The sequence below is a fragment of the Oncorhynchus keta genome, chromosome 3 (genome assembly GCF_023373465.1).
Source record: "Oncorhynchus keta strain PuntledgeMale-10-30-2019 chromosome 3, Oket_V2, whole genome shotgun sequence".
NCBI lineage: Eukaryota > Metazoa > Chordata > Actinopteri > Salmoniformes > Salmonidae > Oncorhynchus > Oncorhynchus keta.
This window is the reverse complement of record NC_068423.1, coordinates 14,386,554-14,409,198: the sequence shown is the minus strand read 5'-3', so window position 1 is coordinate 14,409,198 and position 22,645 is coordinate 14,386,554. Positions and strand designations below refer to the sequence as shown.

Sequence of the window (22,645 nt, the reverse complement as noted above, 5' to 3'; positions counted from 1 at the left end):
TGGAGCAGATGAAAAATATATATTTTGGACTCATCCCAGAAAGCTGGTCACTAGCTTTGATGCAATAGGGCCCTGACAATGCTGTGTGTGTTGTTAGTGTATTGTATACCACCTGTACGTACAGAAAAGTGACCGAGGGCCTGTGGAAGGGCCAGGACGACATCTGCAGCCAGTCAGCCAAGCGAACTGAAGACACAGGAAAGAACTCGGACCTCGACATCCTGACCAGTCCACCGCTCAGCCTCAATGACCTGGATGGCAGTGCCAGCCTTGCCAACTGGATGCCCATATCAGGCAGTGACCCGGACACCTCGGGGCCTGAGCAGGATCCCCACCCTACAGCCAGCTACAGAAGCCGGGTCCTGGATGAGCTGCCGAGCCGCCGCGGTGCTGACAAATCAGTGTCCGTGGAGGTCAGACTGGTGCGGAACATTCCTCCTGGGGTTTATTCATATAAACTCCTCCTCACACTGCTAAATGTACACATTTACAGGGGAATCTGTACAGTTACCAGTGTGACCATTTTCTGGAAAATGTATAGATGTATAGTATATGTATAGTATATCTGTGTACATGAAAGCCGCAATATATTTCCAATATACAATGATATTTGGTTTGACAAATATGTGTGTTGGCATAGGCTGCAGAGCGGGACTGGGAGGAGAAGCGGGCCAGTCTGACCCAGTTCAGTGCCCAGGACATCAACCGTCTGCTGGAGGAGACGCAAGCTGAGCTGATGAAGGCCATCCCAGACCTGGACTTCGCTGCCAGGCAGATCAACAAGCCCGTGGTGCCCCCCAAACCCCACCCCAAACCTCAGTTTACCACCCCTGTCACTACCTCCACCAGCGCCTTCACCACCTCTAGTACCCTCACTACTACCAGTACTGAGCACCAGCCCAACAAGGTCCAGATCACTGCCCTGAAGCTGGATGGGGGCTCACGTCGCGGATCTGGTGAGACTGAATACCACATCAACGTTGTTATATTTGTGATTGAGTTATGACTGAGCTGTCCTATAAAGATATGATGCCATTGTGTGTTGTAGCGGAGATGACCGTAACCAGGTATCGCACTGAGAAACCCTCTAAGTCGCCGCCTCCACCCCCTCCTCGCCGAAGCTTCCCATCAGCCCATGGGCTCACCACCAATCGCACTGGAGAAGTGACCGTCACCATCAAGAAGGTACAGTAACAGAGAGATGGCTGGGAAAGATATACCTGCAAACCGCAGGAGGGTGCTGAGGGGAGGACGGCTCATGATAATGGCTGGAATGAAGTGAACGGAATTTTATCAAACACATACATTCCATGTATTCTGTTACAGCCATTACTATGAGCCACCTGTGGTTCAAAGTATGAAAATGCACATTCTGAATGTTTCTGAAGATACTTTGAGTTAGGCTATTGGATGTACTGTACGGATGTTGTGAAGATGCGTCACATAAGACGCCAACCCTGTTTTGTTTTTCTAAGAAGCTGGAGCCAGAAGACGGAGAGGCCCCGAAGACTCTAGTCAAGCTGAGAAGGACACCGTCTGACACGCCTCGCCCCGCCTCCACTCCCCCCGTCATCGCCGCCTCAGCGATTAAAGATGAAGACTATGACGAGCGGATCATTGCGGAACTAGAGGTAGGAGTCCTTTCATTTGCAGTGTGTTACACTGCTGCAAAATGGTTTGCCTTGAGCAGCTGCATACAGTACGTGCGAAATGAGAATATGACATGCCGTATTTATTGTGTTCATTGCAATCGATGTTCGGTGTGCCTTAGCAAAATGATAACATAGTCTCTGCGACACTCTCCCACACCACACCCCTCACCACCGCCTTCCACCACACATCACCTGCGAGATATTTCAGCTCAGATATTTCAGCGAACCCCTGTCAGTGTCCCCTGCCCAGCAAACTACCGAGGCCAACCCCTGCAGCCCGTACCCTTCCTTGCACCTCAGGCTCGTTGGGAAAAAAGGGAAACCTTAAGCCCCCCCATAAGGCCCTCTCTGCCTCCTGTCCAGTCCCCCTCCTTCAGTCACTGCTGTTTCCTAGAGGGCCACTAACATCCCTGTTCATCATGGAGAGTCCCCTCTAATTCTGCTTGATACAGCAATTATTTGAGCTGAAAACATGACAGAATGGAGTGCTTCTCTTGTCAAATTCAACCATCAACCATCTACAGTAATGTCTAATACCATTCAATCTAACTCCCCTGTTTGATTTAGCTAATTACTCCTTCCCTTGCTAATTCCACTGACTGCATTCTACACTCTGATCTGCATCCCGTAAATCCAAGATGGCACAGCATATATTTCATGTATATTTTATTATATTTTTAACCTAAATTTCACCATACTCTCCTGCAATCCGCCTCACTCAATGTGGTATGGATCTACTATTTTCTATACTTTAGAACCCGAACCCCGAACAGAAGCTAGCCAGCTAACTAGCTACTAGCTAGTATTCAGTTAGCCACTGCTAGCGGTCATCAGCTAACTTTAGCCTGGTCAACTCCTGCTAGTCTGAACAGCGCGATTCAACCCAGAGCACACCGGACTGCTTTTCCTCCACCAAATCTCCACATCTCCAGATTCCTATCGCAAGCTCTGAACCTTTTCACCTGGATCATCGCAGCTAGCTAGCTGCTATCCGAGTGGCTACTCCTGGCTAACATCTCTGTACCGAAGCAAGCACCAGTTAGCCTGGCACTAGCCTCGTGCTAGGCCCATCTCCTGGCTTGCTGGAGAGGTCCACCAGTCACTCCTTGGGCTACAATACCTATTTTGCCAATTGGCCTGGACTGGTCTGCCAATGTAACCGTCCGAGGGGACTACAACAGACTCTTCCATCGCGACATCCCCCTAAGGCCCTTCTGCTAGCCTGCTATCCCCGGCCCGCTAGCTGTCGGAATCACCGTGTCTCCAGCTTGCCTAGCTACTCACTGGTCCCTATGATCACTCGGCGATGCATGCCTCTCCCTAATGTCAACATGCCTTGTCCTTTACTGTTTTGGTTAGTGATTATTGTCTTATCTCAATGTCTAGCCTCCAGCCCTGCTCAATATGCCTTAAGCTAGCTTTTTTGTTCCACCTCCCACACATGCGGTGACTTCACCTGATTTAAATGGTGTCTCTTAGAGACAAAACCTCTCTCATCGTCACTCAATGCCTAGGTTTACCACCACTGTATTCACATCCTACCATATCCTTGTCTGTACATTATGCCTTGAATCTATTCTTCCGCGCCCAAAAACCTGGTCCCTTTACTCTCTGTTCCAAATGCACTATACGACCGACCAGTTCTTATAGCCTTTAGCCGTACCCTTATCCTACTCCTCCTCTGTTCCTCTGGTGATGTAGAGGTTAATCCAGGCCCTGCAGTACCCAGCTTCACTCCCATTCCCCAGGCGCTCTCATTTGTTGACTTCTGTAACCTGACTGTCCTTTCCCAGCACAAAAACATCCTGTGGCGTACTGTATTAGCATTGAATAGCCCCTGCGATATGCAACTTTTGTTAGGAACCAGAATACACAGGCAGTTAGGAAAGCATAGGCTAGATTTTTCAAACAGAAACTTGCATCCTGTAGCACAAACTCCAAAAAGTTTTGGGATATTGTAAAGTCCATGGATAATAAAAGCACCACCTCCCAGCTGCCCACTGCACGGAGGCTAGGAAACACTGTCACCACCGATAAATCCACGACAATTGAGAATTTCAATAAGCATTTTTCTACGGCTGGCCATGCTTTCCACCTGGCTTCCCCTACGCCGTTCAACAGCCGAGCACCCCCCACAGCAACTTGCCCAAGCCTCCCCATTTCTCCTCCACCCAAACCCAGATAGTTGATGTTCTGAAAGAGTTACAAAATCTGGACCCCTACAAATCAGCTGGGCTAGACAATCTGGACCCTCTCTTTCTAAAACTATCCGCCGCAATTGTTGCAACCCCTATTATTAGCCTGTTCAACCTCTCTTTCATATTGTCTGAGATCCCCAAAGATTGGAAAGTTGCCGCGGTCATCCCCCTCTTCAAAGGGGGAGACACTCTAGACCCAAACTGTTGCAGACCTAGATTTATCCTACCCTGCCTTTCTAAGGTCTTTGAAAGCCAAGTTAACAAACAGATCACCGTCCATTTCAAATCCCATTGTACCTCCTCCACTATGCAATCTGGTTTCCGAGCTGGTCATGGGTGCACCTCAGCCATGCTCAAGGTAAACAATATCATAACCGCCATCAATAAAAGATAGTACTGTGCAGCTGTATTCATCGAACTAGCCAAGGCTTTCGATTCTGTCAATCACCACATTCTTATCAGCAGACTCAACAGCCTTTGTTTCTCAAATGACTGCCCCGCCTGGTTCACCAACTACTTCTCAGACCGAGTTCAGTATGTCAAATCAGAGGGCCTGTTGTCTGGACCTCTGGCAGTCTCTATGGGGGTGCCACAGGGTTACATTTTTTGGACATCTCTTTTATCTGTATACATCAATGATGTCGATCTTGCTGCTGGTGATTCTCTGATCCACCTCTCGCAGACGACACCATTCTGTATATTTATTGCCCTTCTTTGGACACTGTGTTAACTAACCTCCAGACGAGCTTCAATGACATACAACTCTCCTTCCATGGCCTCCAACTGCTCTTAAATGCAAGTAAAACTAAATGCATGCTCTTTAAAACCTCTTAAAGATCGGGTGAATTTTTTCAACTTTTTGTTAAAAATCGCGCAGAATTTCAACGTCCTGCTACTCATGCCAGGAATATAGTATATGCATATGATTAGTATGTGTGGATAGAAAACACTCTGAAGTTTTTAAAACCGGTTAAATCATGTCTGTGACTATAACAGAACGTGTGTAGCAGGCAAAACCCCAAGGAAAACTGTTCACAAAAATATATATATATCCCTCCGCCAGTTCTCTGTATTGTCTATGGCAAGGGAAAATAGATAGCGCCCAGTTTACAGTTCCTACAGCTTCCACACGATGTCATCAGTCTTGGCAATTGGGTTGAAGTTAATCCTTGGTGAATCGATTATTAACGTTTACTAATACCTAAAGTTGGATTACAAAAGTAGTTTGAAGTGTTTTGTCAAAGTTTATAGGCAACTTTTTTAATTAAAAAAATGACGTTGCGTTTTGGAAAGCTGTTTTTTCCTGGATCAGACGGGCTTCATAAATGGACATTTTGGGTATACATGGACGGATTTAATCGAAAAAAAAGACCCAATTGTGATGTTTATGGGACATATTGGAGTGCCAACAATTTTGGGGCGGCAGCGTAGCCTAGTGTTTAGAGCGTTGGACTAGTAACCGGAAGGTTGCGAGTTCAAACCCCCGAGCTGACAAGTTACAAATCTGTCGTTCTGCCCCTGAACAGGCAGTTAACTCAGTTGACCCAGGCCGTTCATTGAAAATAAGAATATGTTCTTAACTGACTTGCCTGGTTAAATAAAGGTAAAAACAAAAAAACGAAGAAGCTCGTCAAAGGTAATGAATGTTTTATATTTTATTTCTGCGTTTTGTGTAGCGCCGGCTACGCTAATTCTTTTGTTTACGTCGCCTTCAGGTATTTCGGGGGGTTGCATGCTATCAGATAATAGCTTCTCATGCTTTCGCCGAAAAGCATTTTAAAAATCTGACATGTTGGATAGATTCACAACAAGTGTAGCTTTAATTGAGTACCCTGCATGTGTGTTTTAATGAAAGTTTGAGTTTTATCGAGTACTATTAGAGTACTATTTGGCGTTGCGCATTTCCATTTCCTGTTGGCTAAGTGCTAGCGTCTCACCTTGCTCTAAGAGGTTTTAACTGATCACTGCCTGCACCTGCCCGCCCGTCCAGCATCACTACTCTGGACGGTTCTGACTTAGAATATGTGGACAACTACAAATACCTAGGTGTCTGGTTAGACTGTAAACTCTCCTTCCAGACTCACATTAAGCATCTCCCATCGAAAATAAAATCTAGAATCAGCTTCCTATTTGGCAACAAAGCATCCTTCACTCATGCTGCCAAACATACCCTCGTAAAACTGACTATCCTACTGAACCTTGACTCCTTGGCGATGCCTAAAAGGGTTATTCAGCTGTCCCTATAGGAGAACCCTTTGAATAACCCTTTTTGGTTCCAAGTAGAACCATTTTGAGTTCAATGTAGAACCCTTTACACAGGGGGTTCTTCATGGGACCAAAAAGGCTTCTACCTAGAACCTAAAAGTGTTCTCCTATTGGGACAGTCGAAGAACCCTTTTGGAATCCTTTTTACTAAACGTGTAGCCTATCAAAACTAATCACATATAGGCCTATAATATCAGATGTAAAGACAAGGTGACATTGAGAATAGTGAGATAGAAAACCAGCCCATTATTTTTTTATCTACAGTGTATATTATCAAAAAAGACGGCATCTTAAGGTTTCTAGCAAACCTGAGGTTAAGAATTAACTGTCAAAATTGAGTTCAATCGTGGCTTGGGGTGGTCTAGCGGTTAGGGCAGTTGCCTTCTGCGTGAACATATAGGCCTACCGTTTCATTGTGGATTCAATTCTGGCCCAAGCCCTTCGGTACAAATAACTAAATCACACAATTGACTTGATTTAGTTACACATTTAAAATATGGACAGTCCAGGGATATTTTACCCCTGATCTTGACAATACCCAACACTTATGTCCATTTATTATAATCCATATAAAAATTCCCACGAGACGCCATGCAACCTGCACATAGCCTACATAGGCTACTTGAACTGGTATCCAGTGGACCTGCAGTCTAAGGTACAATGTAGGCACAGTACTGCATTGTATACAAACAAATCTTCCTGCAGGATCATTTTCATCCTGCGACAAAACGGGTCAAATTAAGATCCGACATCTGTACTTCAATTCAAGGTTCGCTGACAGACTAAGAAAAATGTCAGAACACTCTTACTGCTCAAGTGACACATTTAGCTCTGTCAAAGGTCTTGTTTTATTTCTCCCAAATCAAAACAAGTCTCAGCTCACTAGGGAAGCTGTCAAAAGAGCTGTGGTAGAGCCGGTTTCAGGTTAACAACTCTGCACTACTGACAGAAATGACAAAACTGATCAGGACGTAGGGATAGCTCTAGTGAGACTGTATGCACCCAAAATATCCATCCTATTTCCTATATTGTGCACTGCTTAAGGCTCTAAACAAAAATAACTGCACTATATTGGGAATTGCGTGTCATCTCAGAATTTACCATGGCGCAAATAAGACTTCGTGCTTTTGTCTTCCCATAGAATGCCAGCAACTCACCAGGGGCATCCAAGGGACCTCAGTCGACTGTAGCGGCCAGACTGAAGCACCTCCAGCAGGGCAGCCTGGAGAGGCCCAAGACCAGGAAGCAGAGAGAGGACTTCCCCAAGATCCAGGGCCAACAGCAGGTATTCCACTTCTAGATGGCCCCTCCTCAGAGGAGTTTTCCTCCTCAGAACAGCTCTGGTGGCCTACTGTGACATTGACAACTACCCCCTCTCACAGCTGTCTGGGGCAACTACTGGGCTATTTCAAGACTATACTGGGATACAATATGTTATCAGTGGACACTGTAAGGTGATGAATAAAGGGTTGGGCTCATCTGAAATGTTTTGACTTTGAGCTATGCCAAGTGGTTGGATTCTAAGTGGATTGTGTACAGAGCGTGCTCTTTCCCTTTGGCTGACATTGATGTTTTTGAGGAGACTAAGGTGGTGGGGATATTGTACCCTAAATGAGCTGAGTGACACCTAAAACTGTACTCCTTGATAATGCCACGGAATAGTTTTACATCTCAATGTTGAACAGTGTTAATTTTGTCAGCTATTTTAGGTGTAGTTTTCATCTTAGTCTTTTGACTAAAATACTTTTTATTTTTAGTCCCATTTTTGTTATTTCATCCTTCGTAGTTTTAGTTATTAACAGTCGACAAAAACTCAACATTTTTTGTCTAGTCACTGTCATTTTAGTCACATTTTAATCTGTGATTTTTTTTCTCTCCGTTAAATCATTCATATTTACCTCCAACATTCATGTCCACATTCAGGTAGCCTTGTCCAACTAGACTTACTGTCCCCTCATACCGCTGGCAACATTGCTATTGTGGCAGATTGTACCATATAGGCAACAAAGCCTTGGCTTCAGGTTAAACAATTTAGACCTACAACTCTAATTTTCTCCCCGTCAAAATGTTCTGATGGGGAAACAACAGTGATTCTTGTAAACCAGGAATCTGAACCTTCCGAAAAATGCCAGAAGTATTACTGGGCTCCTAATATTCAGAAAATCGCATTAGTAGTTCCAGTTGGGAAAGAGCAATGGCATTTGCCGATCGCGGGGGCGGCAACATAGATGAATAACAGATCACATGGTACTAGAGCTTCTGATGTGATCAAAGCAAACATATCCTATATGAAAGTAAGAGAGAGTAAACATTCTGGGTGCAATTGAAGTGTTCTGGCTATGCATCAGTTCAAAAGATAGATGTGTGACTGAAGTGACCGCCTGGTAGCTGTGTGTGTGGAAGAGCAGGGCAGATCAACTCAACCAGCCAGCACAACTGAAAGATCAATGAGAGGATTGCATCCATTAGTCTGATGTGGAATTCTCATCTCGTTACCTTATCTTCAACCTATATGAAAAGTAATTTGTGACAGTTATCTGGGTTTTTCCAGGACATCTCCTTTCGTCATCGTATTTGGTTTTTCGTCCGCAAAAATAGGTTGTTGACTAACATTTTTTGTCATAGTTATTTATTGCTGAAGAAGTAAACCCTGACGTCGAACCACTGACCTTTCTCCGAGCACATTATGATCCTACAGTACCACTGTTCTCTAGCGCTGCTTCCTTTCCTCAAATCACTGAATCATTCTGTCTCCAGCTGAGTCATTTAAAACCACAGTCCAAAAGTGAGAGGGTCAGGAGATGAAAAAGTAGTTATTGTCAGAATATTTGTTTCTCAGTGGAGATGAGAATGTGGAAAAGGTAGGATAAGAAAAGAAAGAAAGACAGAGAGAAAGAAAGAAAGATGAATGGAAAGAGAAAGACAGACAGAGCGAAGAAGCAAAGTAGAACACACCGCCAATGCTTCTCTGGAGCAAATAAGACTGAAGCCCTCCTTTCTGAAGCCCCAGTCGTATCTTGTTCAGCAGGCACTCCAACCCAGTAGGCTAAGCTGAGTGCCCCTGTCCCACCTCAGCCCACACTGTCCCTCTCAAAGGACCTTCAGGCAGCTCTCAAAGTCAGGTAGAGATAACACAGCCAGCCACTTCGTCCCAGCTCGCACCCGTCCTGAGCCAGTCAACCCAATCCTCTCATTACCCTAACGGTGATAATCCACACTCCATTAGCTAACTCCAAGATAGAGGCCACTTCATTAACTCTAAGAAACAGGGCCCTCCATGTGGTGCTCTTTAGGCCTTAGGGGGTCTATTCACAGGTTATTGAAGTTCAAAAGGCTGACTTTCAGAGTGAAAACCACCCAGATTTTGCCATGGTTCAACTAGGCTGGATTGATGCACCTGTACATGCATCTTTGATCAGATCTTAAAGCTTTGTACCTTATGTGGGGAGAATGCATCTCATCCACCACCAAAGCTGTAATAGCATCCATTTTGGTGAAGCACAATGTTTTAGCCAGAGCACAAACCATACCTCACTGTTTGGGGTGAAAGCGAAAGGAGTCAGACACCATTTGGTTTTCATACAAGTACAGAAGATGACATCCCAGAGAGGTCAGTGCTCTTCACAACAAGGCCCATTAGCGAATAGAGTAGTTAGCACACGGCTAACAGGGGTGACCACATTTAAAATACCCAAATGTGGGACAACAAGACTATTTTGTGGGACATTTGCGGGACAGTGTAGCCCCCCCACAGAAATCCCCTTCCCGCTCATGCTGTAGTTCACTTTTTTTTTTTACAAATATTGTCACAAGAATATTTGATATTTTTAAAACCCTCAAACACTAAGTTAGGCATACCTAATTTAGACATGCCTAATTTCAAAATAGGCCATGGCATCATCACTGTCAATCATGAATGATAATTCTTCACGTTTTACTATTGAAATGTTCAGACTGTGTCTGCATGCCAATCATTTGATCTCAATCAGTTTAATGGGAATATGCATTTCGATCTTCTTGAATTACTGTTTAATGAGCAAATTAGAGCAGAAGGTGGTGACAAACTATATAGCATTCCTGTATTTTGTTTCAATCAAAGCACATTCTGCCTAGTGGCGATCGCTGTTGAGTTTTGACCTCGTGATAACATTTGTTTTGCTATTTAGCTAGCCATCCTAAAATCTCATAAGAAATGAGGTGGTGTTTTTGGTGTAACAGTAAGGTTATACTTAAGTCATAATACCCGAGAAGCCGATGTTTGGAGGATATATTGGCACTTGTGTTGTCGAGGGCCGGCAAACCGTGTCAATATCAAATCACATTTTATTGGTCACATACACACATTTAGGATTCACAACAATACACACAAATCTAAAAGTAAAATAATGGAATTAAGACATATTTAGATATTAGGACGAGCAATGTCGAAGTGGCATTGACTAAATTACAGTAGAATAGAATACAGTATATACATATGAGATGAGTAAAGCAGTATGTAAACATTATTAAAGTGATATGTACTCCAAACACCGACTTCAAGAGCATTATCACTTTTATATAACAGGTTACCAACATATTCAAATAATGATTGACATATTTTCATTAAAACCGTTATTTATTCATACTATTTCATCCTTCCATGAGATATAGTCCCAACACAAATCCAGGGTTGCTACGAAAACCGGATGATCGTTCGTTCTATCGGTTCGATTGCAAAGAGACCCCGACCTAGTCGTTAAGTCTTTTTGTTCTAAATCTATAGACACGAGCCAGTCATTCGTTCTAAATGGTATGTTGCCATGGTGCTGGATACGTTCTTATCCCTTGCTTGCAAGCTAGCCATCGTTGGCTAACACAGTCATGTCAAACAGTGCAGCCAGAATAACAGCGAAGTAGCTGCATTTGCGTTTGTTTAAACGGTTTTCTCGTGATAAAAAAAACATCCATTACAATGAGCGAATGATGTGCAATTTCACCTGGCATAGAACATTTTCTCTCTCGCCAGGCCACTGTTCAGAAGAGATAGCCAATTACACAGCTAACACAATCACTTAAAACCGAAGCTGGAATGACAGCAAACTAGCTTTATTTCATGTTTTTCTATTGACATTTCTTTGAATTATTATGCTGATTCATGATTTCGACTGGCTGAGAAAAGCTGCTAGCCTATCTTGTCTTGTCCCAACTCCCGACACGTTCATTGCCATAGGACAGCTGGAGATCGAATTTCAATATTGAAACAATTGCTGTTATTCTGGCTGCACTGTTTGACGTGGCTGTGTTAGCCAAAGTTGACTAGCTAGCAAGCAAGGGATAAGAACGTATCCAGCACCATGGCAACAGAACATTTAGAATGGAGGACCTGGGTCGCGTCCATAGATCTAGAACAAAAATATTTAATGACTAGGTCGACTGGCAACACAAATGTCTATTTTTTTAACTAGGCAAGTCAGTTAAGAACAAATTCTTATTTTCAATGACAGCCTGGGAACAGTGGGTTAACTGCCTGTTCAGGGGCAGAACGACAGATTTGTACTTTGTCAGCTCGGGGATTTGAATTTGCAACCTTCTGGTTACTAATCCAACACTCTAACCACTAGGCTACCCTGCCGCCCCATAAGTGATAAATGATAGAATGAACAACCAGCTGGCTTGGGTACCAATCCTAGATTTGTGTCGGGACTATATCTCGTGGAAGGATGAAATAGTATGAATACATTTTTCAAAATAAAGTTTTTAATGAATATATGTGAATCATTATTTGAATTTGTTGGTAATCCGGTTGTATAAAAGTTGCAATACCCTCAAAGCCCGTGTTTGGAGGTTATACTGGCACTGGTTACAACATCTGTGCCAATATATCCACCAGACATCGGCTTCTCTGGCATTATCACTTAACTAAACAGGCACTAATGTGGGAAGTTTTAGTAACACTACCCCCCTGCAGTCCTCGCATCGAATGAGCAATTGAAACGTACCTAGCCTACTCAATTGCCTTCGCAACATTTTGTGATGCATAAACGATAGACCACAAAATCTGCAAATATTTGTCCATGGAAACATTTCTGGTTGGTCTCAGGGAATGTAAAACAGTTAGGATGGGAGACTTTTAAAACGAGATTGAGTGGAATAGCAGCAAATATGTTGAATGAGCAAATCACCAAAATGCGGGACTGTCCCGCACAATCCGGGTTATGTGGTCACTCTAATGTCAACCTCTATTTGACACAGTGGAGCAATCTGGGCAGTGTATGGTACTTCCTGGAGAAATACAACCCAAGTATTCATGTCTAGTTTTGCTGTTTGCTGGAAACCACTAAATTGTGTGAGATTGCGTTTGCCTCCAAGTGCGCCTTCCTTCCGCATCTGCCTTTTGTGATGACCAGATACGCCCTCTGAGTCTGCGGATGCCGTTAATTCGTATCATTACACTATGCATTCAAATCCTCACAGTTAACTTTATGTTTTAATTTATTTTTTTTATTTTTTACAGATTACACTCATTACAAGAGTGAGTCCTCTCATGGTGCTGATGATGTATTATATTATATGTCTGACCTGACATTTAATTCAATGTATGGGGTTTGTAGCATACAGTAAAACATATATATATTTACAGTACCAGTCAAAAGTTTGGACACACCTACTCAATCAAGGGTTTTTCTTAATTTAAATTTTTAATACATTGTAGAATAATAGTAAAGACATCAAAACTATGAAATAACACATATGGAATCATGTTGTAACCAAAATAATATATTTTACATTTGAGATTCTTCAAAGTAGCCACCCTTTGCCTCGATGAAAGCTTTGCACACTCTTAGCATTCTGTCAACCAGCTTCATGAGTTAGTCAACTGGAATGCATTTAAATTAACAGGTGTGCCTTGTTACAAGTTTATTTGTGTAATTTCTATCTTTCTAAATGCATTTGAGCCAATAATTTGTGTAGTGACAAGGTAGGGGTGGTATACAGAAAATAGCCGTTATTTGGTAAAAGACTAATTCCAAATTATGACAAGAACAGCTCAAACAAGCAAAGAGAAACGACTGTCCATCATTACTTTAAGACATGAAGGTCAGTCAATATGGAAAATGTCAAGAACTTTTAAAGTTTCTTCAAGTGCAGTCGCAAAAAACATCAAGCGCTATGATGAAACTGGCTCTCATGAGGACCGCTACAGAGGATACGTTCACTAGAGTTAACTGCACATCAGACTGAAGCCCAAATAAATGCTTCACAGAGTTCAAGTAACAGACACATCTCAACATCAACTGTTCAGAGAAGACTGTGTGAATCAGGCATTCATTTTTTTACTTTATTTTACATTTATTTAACCAGGCAAGTCAGTTAAGAACAAATTCTTATTTTCAATGACAGCCTGGGAACAGTGGGTTAACTGCCTTGTAAGCTTGCAACCTTCCGGTTACTAGTCCAACACTCTAACCACTAGGCTACCCTGCCACCCCATGTTTGAATTGCTGCAAAGAAACCACTACTAAAGGACACCAATAATAAGAAGAGACTTGCTTGAGTCAAGAAACACGAGCAATAGACATTAGACTGGTGGAAATCTGTCCTTTGGTCTGATGAGTCCAAATTTGACATTTTTAGTTCCAACCGCCGTGTCTTTGTGAGACGCAGATGAATGTATGAGACGTAGGTGAATGGATGATCTCTGCATGTGTGATTCCCACTGTGAAGCATGGAGGAGGAGGTGTGATGGTGTGGGGTGCTTCGCTGGTGTTGATTTAGAATTCAAGGCACACTTAAAGAGCATGGCTTCCACAGTATTCTGCAGCGATATGCCATCCCATCTAGTTTGCACTTAGTGGGACTATCATTTGTTTTTCAACAGGACAATGACCCAAAACACACCTCCAGGCTGTGTAAGGGCTATTTGACCAAGAAGGAGAGTGATGGTGCTGCATCAGATGACCTGGTCTCCACAATCCACAATCACAATGGTAAAAATATAGAAAAACCCTTGGATTAGTGGGTGTGTCCAAACTTTTGACTGGTACTCTCTCTCTCCCTTTCGTCTCTCGCTCTATATATATATATATATATATATACTACCATTCAAAAGTTTGGGGTCACTTAGAAATGTCCTTGTTTTTGAAAGAAAAGCACATTTTGTGGCCTTTTAAATAACATCAAATTGATCAGACACAATGTAGACATGGTTAATGTTGTAAATGACTATTGTAGCTGGAAACGGCAAATTTTTAAAAATTGAATATCTTCATAGGTTTACAGAGGCCCATTGTCAGCAACCATCACTCCTGTGTTCCAATGGCACGTTGTGTTAGCTAATCCAAGTTTATAATTTTAAAAGGCTAATTCATCATTAGAAAACCATTTTGCAATTCTGTTTGCACAGCTGAACACTGTTATTCTAATTAAAGAAGCAATAAAACTGGCCTTCTTTAGACTAGTTGAGTATCTGGAGCATCAGCATTTGTGGGTTCGATTACAGGCTCCAAATGGCCAGAAACAAATAACTTCCTTCTGAAACTCATCAGTCTATTCTTGTTCTGAGAAATGAAGGCTATTCCATGCGAGAAATTGACAAGAAATTGAAGTGTCTAGTTTGAGAAACAGATGCCTCACAAGTCCTCAACTGGCAGCTTCATTAAATAGTACCCGCAAAACATTAGTCTCAACGTCAACAGTGAAGAGGCGACTCCAGGACTCTGAGTTGTAAAGAAAAAGCCATATCTCAGACTGACCAATAAAAAGAAAAGATTCAGATGGGCAAAAGAACACAGATACTGGACAGAGGAGCTCTGCCTAGAAGGCCAGCATCCCAGAGTTGCCTCCACTGTTGACATCGAGACTGGTGTTTTGCGGGTACTATTTAATGAAGCTGCCAGTTGAGGACTTGTGAGGCGTCTGTTTCTCAAACTAGACACTTCAGTTTCTTGGCAATTTCTCTAATGTACTTGTCCTCTTGCTCAGTTGTGCACCGAGGCCTCCCACTCTTTCTATTCTGGTTAGAGACAGTTTCCGCTGTTCTGTGAAGGGAGTAGTACACAGCGTTGTACGAGATCTTCAGTTTCTTGGCAATTTCTCGCATGGAATATCCTTAATTTCTCAGAACAAGAATAGACTGACGAGTTTCAGAAGAAAGTTCTTTGTTTCTGGCCGTTTGGAGCCTGTAATCGAACCCACAAATGCTGATGCTCCGGATACTCATATAGTCTAAAGAAGACCAGTTTTATTGCTTCTTTAATCACACCAACAGTTTTCAGCTATGCTAACATAAATGCAAACAGAATTTCTAATGATCAATTAGCCTTTTAAAATTATAAACTTGTATTAGCTAACACAACGTGCAATTGGAACACAGGAGTGATGGTTGCTGATAATGGGCCTCTGTACGCCTATGTAGATATTCCATAAAAAACAGCCGTTTCCAGCTACAATAGTCATTTACAACATTATCAATGTCTACACTGTATTTCTGATCAATCTGATGTTATTTTAATGGGCAGAATATGTGTTTTTCTTTCAAAAACAAGGACATTTATAAGTGACCCCAAACTTTTGAACGGTAGTACAGTGGGGCAAAAAAGCATTTAGTCAGCCATCAATTGTGCAAGTTCTCCCACTTAAAAAGATGAGAGTGGCCTGTAATTTTCATCATAGGTACACTTCAACTATGACAGACAAAATGAAAAAAAAAATCCAGACAATCACTTTGTAGGATTATTTATTTATTTATTTGCAAATTATGGTGGAAAAAAAGTATTTGGTCACCTACAAACAAGCAAGATTTCTGGCTCTCACAGACCTGTAACTTCTTCTTCAAGAGCCTGCTCTGTCCTCCACTTGTTACTTGTATTAATGGCACCTGTTTGAACTTGTTATCAGTATAAAAGACCCACAACCTCAAACAGTCACACTCCAAACTCCACTATAGCCAAGACCAAAGAGCTGTCAAAGGACACCAGAAACAAAATTGTAGACCTGCACCAGGCTGGGAAGACTGAATCTGCAATAGGTAAGCAGCTTGGTTTGAAGAAATCAACTGTGGGAGCAATTATTAGGAAATGGAAGACAGTTTGGAGTGTGAATGTTGTGGACAGGTGTCTTTTATACTGATAACAAGTTCAAACACCTGCCATTAATACAAGTAATGAGTGGAGGACAGAGGAGCCTCTTGAAGAAGAAGTTACAGGTCTGTGAGAGCCAGAAATCTTGCTTGTTTGTAGGTGACCAAATACTTATTTTCCACCATAATTTGCAAATAAATTAATAACAAATCCTACAATGTGATTTTCTGGATTTCTTTTCTTCTCATTTTGTCTGTCATAGTTGAAGTGTACCTATGATGAAAATTACAGGCCTCTCTCATCTTTTTAAGTGGGAGAACTTGCACAATTGGTGGCTGACTAAATACTTTTTTGCCCCACTGTATATATATATATAAATAAATAAATAGATAAATAAATATATATATATATAAATAGGCAACAAGGTATATATATATAAATAGGCAACTAGGTCAGTGAAATGTAGTGAACTGTCTGTGATCAAACAAACAAAAGACCTGTTCAACTGTATGTTTAACATATGCAAATAATATGAATAAATATATGTTGGAGTCAGCTGAATATATTGGACAAACATGCATCTACTATATGTGACCTGTATGTACAGTGTGGGTAAAATAAAACCTCATGCGTAGGCCATTTTGTGTACTGTAATGCATCATGTTAGGTTCATTCTTTCAACAATACATGACTGCTTCAGACATGAACAAACGAGGTCATTTTGAACCAATAGGATTTAACCAAGACTCTACCACAATGTAAACATGTTTTTTCCCTTCATTTTATCCCGAGGGGAGAATATGCACAAGCTGAAAAATTGGCAATGTTAAAATCAACAGAAGTGAAGTTTGTGTGTGCACAACATATGAATGCCTAGGGTTATCTGATCAAAAAGGCTTAGTTGGCATTATACTATTTGATACATCAGGACATTGTGTGGACATACACACTACACAGCGCTAGCTACATTCACTGTTCCAATAGCTGTCCAGAAAGACTGCCAACAGGCAATGACTATCCTCTTTATCTAGCTTGAACAGGTGGACTTTTTGTGTGTCCCTGAATGGATGATTTTGGCGTTAATGCGCATTATCTGGGGAATAGAGGCTCTCGTGGGATTCCCTCAATCTCTTGAGAGCGATGGCACACCTGTCTCTTCCTGTCCTTGTACAGGCTATTCACGATACAGCCCCCAAGAGCCACAGATGTCCTGGTGTCCCTTGAGGCAAAGATGAGGATCATGTCCCTATTGATTTGACACAAGCTGATGTCAACGATACATTCCCATACCTTTTTCAGACTACAAAGATTGTCAAAATTGCTGTACCAATTTTTGTCTCTATCTCTCCTTTCATAATTACCAATTGCCCCTCCCTTTCCCCACCTGAAGATACAGCCTGTATCTATGAAATTCCATCCTCCATGTAGACCAAAGCTGATGTAGTCTTCCACTGCTCTTCATCCCACCCAGTCTATCTCACTGTGAGAAGTGGACCTCCCAAGGACACATAAGGAAAACATAGCCAGACAGGGCTGACATTGATCTAAATCGACATCAACGCAACCAGCTCTCTTGGCATCTTTAAAGGCATGCCTCCCCTCTCCTCTCCTCTTCTCTCTTCTCCTACCTCCCTTTGTACATGGTCTCGGCTTAATAGGAGGTCTTCGTTGTTCATCTTGGGCATTTGTCTTGTTTGTCCCCCTAATCCTTTTGCCCCGTTGAATGGTTGGATGTGTAAACGAATGTGGCAGCTGTGTGGGGGCCCATAGACATCTAACCGGAGGAGGAAATCTCTTGTTCGCTAAAGGTAATGGTAATTCATTAGTGTTGGCATCAAATCAAGCTTGATGAGTCAGCGAGACAGGCTCAGCGCCATCTTCCCTTTCCTGGGGTTTGTTTGGGTCTCCATGGCTCTATGGAGAAACCCCTGTAGGTGCCATTCAGATCAGTCCATTTAGTCTGGCAGGCAGCCCACTGTCTGGACAAAGAAAGCATCTTAACTGTTTCAGACAGGACGAATTCATTGAAAATGTGTGTTGTTTCGGAGTGAGCATTGCTTGGTTGATGCTAACGGCCAATCATAGCTTTTGATTTTAGCCCCCTTTATGTATCCCAACTAGCCAGCAGCCGAGGGCAGAAGTACAAACAAAAACGTAATCGACCAATCGCAGAGTAAGAAAGTATGCCTAGGGTTAACCAGGGTGAAAGTAGAGTTCCACCTTCACTTATAAAGATCATATAATATTGGAACGCCTATTATCCTCTGCTACATTTTTTTTATAGGTATAGCATGCACTCTATTACATAGTTCTCCATTATAGCTCCCCCGTTGCATAGTCCATATTCCTATCCTCCTCTACGTCTTCCTCTCTTCTTCTCATCTCTCAATACTTATTTCATTTCCTCTTCTCACTTCACCCCTTCCTTTCCTCTCCCCTCCCAACTCCCCTTCCTCTCATCCCCACTGTGAGGAAGCTAAATCAAGACAGATTGCCCGTCCTCAAGCTCTGACAGCAGTGCCGTACTGATCACAGCATCACTTCTCCAGCTCTGCCTACGCTCAGCTTAGTGACAGCCACAATGCTCTGATCTCGACACGAGCCTGACGACTGATGCGCTGAACACAGCGTCCCCTGTGGCCAATCGGGGGAAATACAGAGGGCCGCAGCACTGGCTGTAGCATAGCACCCCATGTGGCCAAATAGATGCATATGGAAGCTGGAAGATAATTAATGACTAAGACAGTAGCTCTTGACTTGTCTGTCTGTATCTGAAAGGGGTCACCAGATAAGTGCAAAGAACTGGGAAACTAAATGTGATCTTAAAACACTGTTAGAACCCTTTACAAATGAGAGAATACAAAGGAATAACCTGCCGACTGCGTTTCACAGCCTCCCTATTGCATTAGGCTAGGTTTGGAGCTGAGATGGAGATCATTTGAGTAAAATGTGGTCTTTTTCCAGTTCCCGAGGGGAACTGCTTTTATCCTTTGCTATCATGGTCAGTTTAAGTACTGGGATAAACACTGACGCTAATATGGGTGACAACCAGATTCAGCACAGGATCTCACTTCTGACACCCAAATGTTGTAAATTGAATACATATTTATCCTGGAATGTCACAGTAAACATTAGCACAGTTTTATACACTAGCCAGCTTGTCATCATTGTCACTGCATTATGAAGATTTACACAAAAAACTATGAAGGGTTATCTGCTGTCTGACGTATTGCTTGAGGAAAGTGTCGACGTTTTGCCACGGAAAGACTCTGTGCACTAATATATAGCACTGGCACAAAACATATACATTACTGGACATGATACAATGTTAAATCATAGACATGAATATAATGTATTATTTATCTTAAATATAGAAATGAGAGCTAATGAAAATGAAGACCATGTAATTAACCTCAGAATAATCTAAATCATATCAGATATACAGTATATTGTGAGAAAATAGTACACTACCTGATAGCTATTGTTTGCAGAGATCATATCATGTACAAAATCAAATCGTCCGTCTATGTTTTATATAATCAAGAATTTTTGTATTTTTATACTTGAAAAGAGGCTTCATAACCACATTTTAGATACATGTATTCTGTAAATGAGTTTATGAATGTGTGTTTAGTTTTTTCTTGTCATTGTTTTGGTTCCTGACTAACTACTTAGACCATTGAACACATTGTTACTATAATTTCTTGTCATAGATTCATTTGATTCATGGCAGGATTACAAAGAAATACATGCAGTGAAAAAAAACATCGGAAACTTTTGGGAGTCTTGTTTAGGAAACGACAGACTCTCCCGATAGAAATAAATGAGGAAGGGTTGTCATCTACTCACAGTAGCATTTCACCCAACTGGCACGGATAGAGGGAGAGGGGAAGAAAGAAATAGAGAGCACATTTCCTCATCCCTCTTTACAAGTACTCACTGACGACTACCCACAACTCTCTTCTTCTATTGTAATTAAATTAAGGTTTAAAAAAATACTACGTCCAATATGGTTTCATGATGAATGTACGGTTGTTGGAGGTCGTCTGTGGGTGTTATAAATCATGTACATAGACAGAAAATATGTTACCTCTATGGATTTGTATGTGATTTTTTTTTGTAAATTTTTTTTTTAGAGGAATGTAATCCAAACAGCATGCACGTACTGTACATTCCTGGAATTTGCACGCTGGGATGACGAAAGGTTCTGTTACTTCTGTGAATAACTCTACTGTATAACTCTCAGTGTATGTTAGATCAAACACGGTACAGGACAATAGATTTTGTATCATGTGCAACAAGGTCGGTCAAGACCCATTTTACTGTCAACGTTAATGTAAAGAAAAAGAGGGTCAAATATTGAAGCGCAAAACTACTGTTATTCTGAGAGTGATGCTTGCTGTGTGAGATAAGTGTTGTTTGTGAGTACTGAAGAAGAATGGTGAAGTAACATAGTATGAATGTTAAAGACCAACTAACAGTGCAAATGCTATGCCAATTCTATGTAATTCAAAGAACCATTGCTGCTTGTTGTGAGAAAGTCAACTATGGTACTTAACAGACCGCTGCTTTTGTACCTTCCTGTTGTGTTTTTGTGAGAATAAAAGTGATCCTCTTGTACATGAAAGGACTCGATTCAAATTCATTCAGTCTCTGTAGAACTCTAAACCCAGTTCATGTCTCATGACTTCTGACGTCACGAATAAAGTAGCAGACAATCGCCGTATAAAATATTTATTAGTTCAAACCCAAAATAGTGAAACAAAGAAAAAGGTTATCCACACACTTCTATATTAAAAATAATTTAAATATAGTACAAATCTTGTTCTAAACTCCGTCCTGAGCTGTTGTAATCCTACTAGCGCTAGGACAAAAGGACAGGTCATCATGCTTTTACACCAGATGCGGCAGTTATTGGGATTGACAGTTTGCAGCCGTCTGAGTACCACAAATAGAATAAGCTATTAATATGACAAACAAATGTCGGGTCTTGTCTAGCTTTTACTAATGGTTATATACACAGACCCAGTGTTCAATCTGCTTTAAACATGTCCAAAACCTCTAATGAAGATAGTAGAGAATGAGGGTGATTCTCATTGAAATCGTGCCGTTGAACTGTAGTCCATTCATGGCCAAGCCCTTACTCCTTTAGCAGTATGTAGAAAGAGGATGTTTTTACAGGGAAATATAGTGTGTTTACTGTAGGTGTTTTGTTGGGGATCAGAGAGTTATATTAGGAAACATTATTATATTAGGAAACAGCACCTCACAATCTAATATACCTGAAGCTGTATTTAGAGAGCAGGCAGTCAACAGTGAGGTTTGTTGTGGGCTGAACCACAGGTAGAACCAATCACCTGCAGTGCTGGGTTAAGTCTAGGGAGATATTTCAAGTTTGTGTGCACTCTATATCCATGAAATGAAATGAGAGTGATTGTTTGAAAGGAGCGCGAGTGTGTGTGCTTTCACAGGGAAATATCGGAGGAGACTTGGAGCTTTTGCCCGGGCTTCCACTTGGCGCTGACTCGGGACCCGTCTGTCCGCCTGTACGGCTGGTTCCTCAGGTCTAGCATGAGAGATGATGGATGGCAACAACACTGTGAGACCACAACCTGGAACAGGACTGGTCTAAGCATGCTTTGGTACTGACACCTGCCCACAACCACAAACAGACTGACACAGACAGACCAACACAGACCGACAACTGCACCAAGAGACCGAGAGAAACAGAGATATCCACAGACAGGGAAAGTGCTGCACAGGAGTCATAGACACCTCCATAGAGAGCGAAAGACAGACCTACACACTTCCGAGGGGATTATGTGGGGCTCTCATCACTGAAGCCAGAGTCGCAGAAGAGGCGAGAGGAGCGCTTGCCAGAGCGAGCTGTGAAGGGCACAGCCTTTAGAGCTGAAAACCCCAGAGAGAGAGAGAGAGATAAAGAAAGAGAGAAGAGGGTGAAGGAGAGACATATGCCCATGGGCATGAGTGGGAACGACATGAAAAAAGGAGTGAAAAAGGGAATAAACGGATAAGGTGAAAGGGTATGAGTAGACGTGGTAGTGGACATTGCATGATGATAGTTATAATGTATTTGTGAAAATGGAGGATGGCGAAAAATTGCAGAAAAATTGTGCAGAAAAACAAGCATTATCATACTGTACATTTCTACAAGTGTATATCACAGCTACTGCTTTAGTTTAATTTCAGAATTGTATATTCATTATATTACACATACACAGCAGACATACACTGTATGGGAGACCTTGACCCCTGACCCCACAAGGCCCACCTGTGATGATGTCCTCGATGGCTCCATCCTTGCCCTCCCGGACCAGGGGGATCACCTGCCGCCTCTTCAGCTCTGCTATCAGGTCCATCTGGGGCAGCTTGGGCATCATAGGTACCTGCTGGGGTCAAAGGGCAGCCAAAAGGTGTTGGGGGTCAAAATCAAAATGATACATGTTTTGAG

The 22,645-nt window shown here is 42.1% G+C and overlaps 2 protein-coding genes across 11 annotated transcripts in view; one reads left to right on the top strand and one right to left on the bottom strand.

Moving 5' to 3' along the window:
• Positions 1-14,260, top strand: part of LOC118363362 (SRC kinase signaling inhibitor 1-like) — a 62,183-nt gene extending 47,923 nt beyond the window's left edge. Inside the window, exons 15-20 of one of the 3 annotated variants that reach the window (XM_052490568.1) lie at positions 125-422; positions 641-956; positions 1,049-1,185; positions 1,476-1,631; positions 7,257-7,400; positions 13,974-14,260. In XM_052490568.1, coding sequence (XP_052346528.1) covers positions 125-422; positions 641-956; positions 1,049-1,185; positions 1,476-1,631; positions 7,257-7,400; positions 13,974-14,111 — 1,189 coding nt within the window. In that variant the 3' untranslated portion in view covers positions 14,112-14,260. Of the gene's footprint in view, positions 1-97; positions 423-640; positions 957-1,048; positions 1,186-1,475; positions 1,632-7,256; positions 7,401-13,973 lie in introns of all 3 variants that reach the window. The other 2 variants (XM_052490565.1, XM_052490564.1) reach the window with 2 other exon arrangements.
• A 6,631-nt stretch (positions 14,261-20,891) lies between these two features.
• LOC118367247 (formin-like protein 1) overlaps positions 20,892-22,645 on the bottom strand; it is a 49,100-nt gene continuing 47,346 nt past the window's right edge. For 4 of the 8 annotated variants that reach the window (XM_035750533.2, XM_035750542.2, XM_035750562.2 and 1 more), the window contains 2 exons: positions 22,466-22,583; positions 20,892-21,739 (listed from right to left, as the gene is read on the bottom strand). In XM_035750533.2, the coding sequence (XP_035606426.1) occupies positions 21,639-21,739; positions 22,466-22,583 (219 nt within the window). In that variant the 3' untranslated portion in view covers positions 20,892-21,638. Of the gene's footprint in view, positions 21,740-21,972; positions 22,084-22,465; positions 22,584-22,645 lie in introns of all 8 variants that reach the window. The other 4 variants (XM_035750515.2, XM_035750552.2, XM_035750524.2 and 1 more) reach the window with 3 other exon arrangements.